Source organism: Symphodus melops, assembly GCF_947650265.1.
Source record: "Symphodus melops genome assembly, chromosome: 22".
In the NCBI taxonomy this organism is placed as follows: Eukaryota; Metazoa; Chordata; class Actinopteri; order Labriformes; family Labridae; genus Symphodus; species Symphodus melops.
This window is the reverse complement of record NC_136712.1, coordinates 6,221,208-6,227,251: the sequence shown is the minus strand read 5'-3', so window position 1 is coordinate 6,227,251 and position 6,044 is coordinate 6,221,208. Positions and strand designations below refer to the sequence as shown.

The window sequence follows — 6,044 nt, the reverse complement described above, 5'->3', positions numbered from 1 at the left end:
TATTTGATGTATTAAACCCTTTTATTGAATTATGGTGCGACTCATATTGAAAGAAGGTGCTGATATTAATGTTTCTGTGATACCACATCATACCGAATAGGCTCTATTTGGGATACAGAATATATCCCACTTGTTTAGGTCTTCATTTCAAACATTGTTCAGTGATTTATCAGGAATGTGGTCTTGAACATGTTCGACTCGTCCCAGCTCTGCGCAGTGTTGTAACGTCTTTCACGCAGTTTGATCAACCTTTATGTGCAGCATCGTTTGTTTTCTGAGCCCCCTTTATTGAGTCCTGCACATTGGTTTCGGGAAGTGTCGTTATCGCTCGCAAACTAAACGGTCCAGTTGACATTTCTGATCAGTCGAAGAACAGATTCAGACCCAGACGTCTCTTCGCACTCAGATTGATAAATGGACTCTAAGACAAACAAAGTCGCCAAATAAGGAAGTGTAGCGCTAACCCGTATGACAAACTTTCCTTCTCTGCTCACTGTTAGCAGACCTTCCTTTATCTCGCTCTGCCCTCCTTATTGCGGCAGAGAGGAAAGACTTGAAAGGAAAGTTACAGATCTGAGGCTGCAGATCCACTGGGAGCCTTTCCTCCTCGCCGCGCTGGCTGCAGCTCTCTTTTTGAGTTTCAGCAGAAAGGACGCATTGCCAGCAAAGCCGGGATCACACTGTGTTTTTAAGCACCCTCAGACAGCAGAACGATCCAAAGATTTGGAAAAAAAAAAAGCACTTGATACAGATTTTAATGATCAAATAGTAACAGCAGCAGCCACATCCAGCACTTGTCCTAAGCATGTGTTTAGCTATAAAAGCAGAGTGTTGTAAGTGTGTCTGTCTGTGTGTGAGGGGAAAATGGAAGGGAGACGCACTGAAAGGCTCCCAGTGAGAAAGATGCATCTGGAATAAATATCATTTTATCACCAAGGTTTATAAGTGCCATGTGCTGGCAGGTAACCCTCAGATATGGTATAAAAGTGAACGCACTGTTAGCTTTAACAAGACTAATGTTCCATTAGCCTTCCTCTGTGTGTGTGTGTGTGTGTGTGTGTGTGTGTGTGTGTGCACCAATAAAAGAAAAAGTCTCTGACAGAGTTCCAGTGTCTCGGAACATGGAACAAATAAATGTTCTGATACACAAAAAGAAGTCCAAGAGCTTTAAAAGTGGAGTATGTAAACGCTCTCAACACTGATTAAGGAGGCTTAAGGATTGCCATGTTAAAACCGGCATTAATAAATGATCAAAGATAAAAGATACCTCACCCTGGTCATTGAATCCAAAGAATAGCATTGTTGACTTTTGCAAGGACTTTTGGGTACTAAGCAAAATGCACATCTGACATCAAGGCATTAAAAATGACTTTAAATTGAGCGATTGCTTCTTCTTCTTTTTTTTATTCATTCTGTGGTTGGATATTTAAAGTAATCATAATCATCATTCTATGTATAAATCAGTGGGGATGTTTTTGTGTCTACTGTGTGCCAACACAAAATAATACAAAGACCCTTTCAGACGTTGGTGTTCACCTCTTCCAAAACATGAAACTCTTGAAAGTTTGACAAAAAAAAAAAAGTTCCCCCAAAGATATCATAATTTATTGACTCGTAAGAGATATATAAAACAAGAGTGTATAATTCATTGAAATCTAAATATTTATTGTAATTAAAAACCAATGATTCATCCATATTATCAGAACCAGAAATGTCCTGGGATTCTATCCGCCAACCCCACTCTCAACCCCCGAGCCCCTGCTCCTGTCAGATTGCAGCAGTCCAGATGCATGATGGGACACTTGTACACTGACAGTGTGGTTTGCGAGGTTACGCAAAGAATCTGTGGGTGTTCGCACAGCTCAAACATGTAATCTGTCTTCATTTAGACACTCATCAGTGCATTCCTCCCTGCACCACTGTGTGTGTGTGTCTGTGTGTGTGTGTGAGCAATATCTTCATCCATGATTATAAACAGAGAGTTTGCCCTTCTTACTGTTGGCAAATATTCACATACTTCAGTTTGAGTTCACATTTTGACCAAGAGAAGTGTTCACATTTACAGATGTACTTTTTTATTACTTCGTGTGTATTCTGCTCGCGCCAGTAAAAGAAAAAAAAAAAAAAAACGTACTTTTTACAATATGTTTTTCTCCCTGCAAATCTGGATCTATGTCTGAACTGATTTCATGTGTGATTGAATGTGGCCAGTCTTTAAGAGGTAAAAGATTGTGGAAAACCGTCGTAGTTTAGATTTCCGAGAATTCCGAGACTTGGGTGTCCTCGGAGGAGACTGAGCCAGATCTGTGGCAGATGGGATGGATGGGAAGCGGCTTGTTGCTTCCCAGCCACATTGAGAGCCATCTATCTGTCAGCTCCACGGTCGAGAGAGGGCGAGAGAGAGAGAGACCAAAGGGTCATTTACATAAGTGTGTTAATGCATTAAGTAAAAATGTTTTAGTGCTTTGGAGCCAATCAAACTTTAATGTTTCTCTTTTTCATGTGTTTCCAATCAAAAAGCCACAGATCATAAGTCATTAAAGTCCCCGTCATGAACAAATAGCAAACATTATGATTGCATGATTTTACAACCAGAGAGCCCTGTATTTGCGCAAAAATACCCCAAGTTCATCTTCCTAAATCACAGCGTGGTGCACCCACTAAGAAGACTTTTCCCCCAAGTTGATGACATGCAATAGCTTCACTCTGACATTAACTTACACCCAAATGAGTATCTCGGCGTTCAGATAGTTTTGGTTTCTTTGTTTCAGATTTAGCGATTTTCTGTCTTTGGGATTTTTTTTGTCCTCGACCCAAGGGAGGCAACTGGACAAAAATGTGCGGCGTTCGTAAAGTTTTGAAGAGGACATTTTTGAATGTTTTCATCTTGTGTTGCTGTTGATCGGAACATTCCACAGAGCATTTCAGCAGATTTGTAGCGAAAGAGGATACTTATAAAAATGGAAATGTCATTCTTGACACTGCAAATCAGTCAAACTGTAGATGCAGCTAAATGTTCATGTACAAGAAGGAAAGTAAAGGAGAGTAAACTCATTTCAGCCACTTCCACTTCTTTCTGCGGTCTTGTTTTTCCAAGATCGCAGAGAATTTTGCAAAATAATCGAGTGTTATCAATCAAGTTGATTTCTAGTGTTTTTAACAACACTTCTGGTTGGTCTTTGTGCAGGCAAGAGGCGCTGCTGGCGGCCATAAGTGAGAAAGACGCCAACATCGCCCTGCTGGAGCTCTCCTCCTCCAAGAAGAAGAAAACTCAGGAGGAGGTGGCAGCTCTGAAGAGGGAGAAGGACGGTCTGGTCCATCAGCTCAAACAGCAGGTACAATTACTGTGAACACACTCACACTTTAACAAGCTCTGTTTTCAGTCATCTAAATGAGACGAGAGGAAAGAAGAAGTTTGGAAAGCAGTAAAAAAAAAAAAGAAAAGAAAAGGGGGAGCACAGGTGAGGTGAGTGGAGGGGGGGAAATAAGATGCAGAGAGAAACTGAGTCCAGATGTGACCACACTTCTCCGACCACCGGGGGTAAATTTAGGATTCACCGGCCCCTCCCTCGCTCTCCACACATAAACACACACAGAGTTCAAATGCTCAATAAATCTCTGCTGACAACACTTTCATATAAATCTGCATTTATTTACATTTTCCCTCCTCAGATATACACACACGTCACCTCTCTGGTATGGATGCACCTTCACACAAATCTGAACACACACACACTGATGTTTGCACATTTGCCCAGGCCAAAAACAAGTATTTAAACATAACCAAATGCCTCTGTGGTTCCACATAGAGGTTTTATTGACACACACACAAACTCACTCACATACACACACATTGAAGGTTTTTGTGGGTCTCGTGAATTAACCGACTCCTCAGTGGACGCGCAGACTGTGAGTTTGTTGGATTTCTTCTTCTACTGTTTTTTTTTTATTTCTCAATCTGCCCTGTATCTGCTCCCTTAACATCTATTTCCAGGTATTTTCTATTTCAGGCCGGTGTATCGTCCAATTTAAATACATGATCAGAAAGTCCGAAATCATGATGTCAAGTGATAAGGGGATGTTGAATTGTTTAATGACATTTAAAGCATGTCTACTATAATGTTGTCTGCAGCCATCCTTCCAATTCCCAGACAATCCCTCTATCTAATGAAAGTAACAATACAAAAGAAAAAATGAATACGCCCATGACTTATCATGCATCCACCTTGTACTGGACATTAGACCATGGGTTAACCCACTGCAGAAGTGGAACCAACAACACGTGGCCCTTCATATATCAGCTCAAAACTAAGACAGGGGCCTTCTTTTTTGTCTTAAACAACCAACTGTGAAAATAAACGGTCATTCAAATAAAAGTAATGGAGCTTTTTTAATCCTCAAACAACCCAGATCCATACGATGTAGCACTTCATTAGCTGCAACTCAATATTGCCCAAAATCCATTCTATGGATTGAAAGCGCTTGAATGGATTCACTCGTGAATGTTGCACTCAGAAAGAGTGAAAGTGTGTGTGCGTGCGTCAAAGAGTTAGAAATGGTGTTTAAGTGAAAGTCAGGAGGTGTTGGAGAGTCGCTGTGTCAAATGAAGTCATTATAACAAGAATCACTCTCGTCTCTCTTCCTCCCTCATCCCTCTGACTCTCAGTCCTATTTGAAGTCATTTATGACACCTCAGGGTCTCGAAGGTGGTTACTGACAACACAGAGACTCCACTGTCTGCTGCTATGTGAGTGTGTGTATGTGAGTGTCTGCTCTCCTCTTGGTCTCTCTCTCTTTCTCTCTATGGTGTCATAATTTTCAGTCCTTCAAGGACAGATCACAGCCAAGACTTCCTCAGTATTCCTGTAAGTTTGCGTGTGTGTGCATTAACCATGCAGTGAGCGGAGGCTGCTGTGTATGTGTAGCTGGCTCCTTCACAGTGACACAGACACACTTTGAAACTGATAACCTGCCTGACAAATCGGACAGAGTAGCAGCATCAAATTTAAAGTGAGAATAAATCTGAGGTTATTTAAATGACTTGGTGGAGCTGCGAAGAGAAAGTCTATTTAAAAGTTTTAGAATGAAAAACAGAAAAACCTGTCAAAATAAGTTAGCTTTTAACTTTGGATTTAAAAGGAGCATTTGGTCCCCTTTTACCTGCGTGCTGCAGAATCAAAACTGTTATTTTTGGAAGTTTCCATGAGTGTGTTTAGGGCAGGTATCACCTCTCAGTCAATCAGAAGTCAGAGTCTGTGGTTTTTGGAGTGAATGGATGGATGCTTCACAAGTGCTTATATGTCGCTGACATGTCATGTCTGGTTTGAATCAAAAGAAACGATTTTACTGCTAGAGTAGCATGCAATAAAAGAATTGATTGAGAAACACAATAAACCAGATTGAGTCAGATATAATCATCTGGTTGGAAAAAAAGATTTACACAGTAACACATCTGGACAGATTGTGTGACTTTTACTATTTTCCTGTATGATACAGTACATCTGTCTAAGAGCCTTTTCACATGTGTGGAAAAACTCCTAAAAAACTTCAAGAAATTCTCAGGAGTTGATGCTCTCGTTGAAACTCTTAAAAATAAATTAATAAATAAAAAAGAAAAGAAAAATTTAAAGGAAAATTGTAATCCTGGAGTGAAAAAAATATTTTTCAATTCGACGATTCGCCTCTCGAGCCCTCCACATCCGAAAGGGAAAATCTCCCACAGTGAAGGACATATGTGAAAGAGCTACTCAGGAAAATTTTAAAGGCAGATGGGCTGAAAATTTCTGCCAGCATGTGCTACAAAGGGCTTTTGATGAAACATTGCAACCATGTTATTTTTGAAAAATGACAACTTATAGTTATGTAGCATCATTAAAAAAATATGAATCATTTGCTATAAGCTACATTTATTAAAGTGATTAAAAGGTTGTCGGATAATGTGAGAGATGTGCAAATGTTTTTTTCCCCTTATCAAACATTTGCAACCTTCTATCACAAAGCTGCTTTTTTTATGAGGAATATGACTTATAAAACTTTGATAAAGA

The 6,044-nt window shown here is 40.0% G+C and overlaps 1 protein-coding gene across 1 annotated transcript in view; it reads left to right on the top strand.

Moving 5' to 3' along the window:
- Positions 1–3,013: 3,013 nt before the first annotated feature.
- Positions 3,014–6,044, top strand: part of LOC306818128 (ELKS/Rab6-interacting/CAST family member 1-like) — a gene marked incomplete at its 5' end in the record, with an annotated part of 28,779 nt that continues 25,748 nt past the window's right edge. Inside the window, 2 exons of the mRNA XM_079335503.1 lie at positions 3,014–3,045; positions 3,188–3,335. Of these exons, the coding sequence (XP_079191629.1) occupies positions 3,014–3,045; positions 3,188–3,335 (180 nt within the window). The remainder of the gene's footprint in view (positions 3,046–3,187; positions 3,336–6,044) is intronic.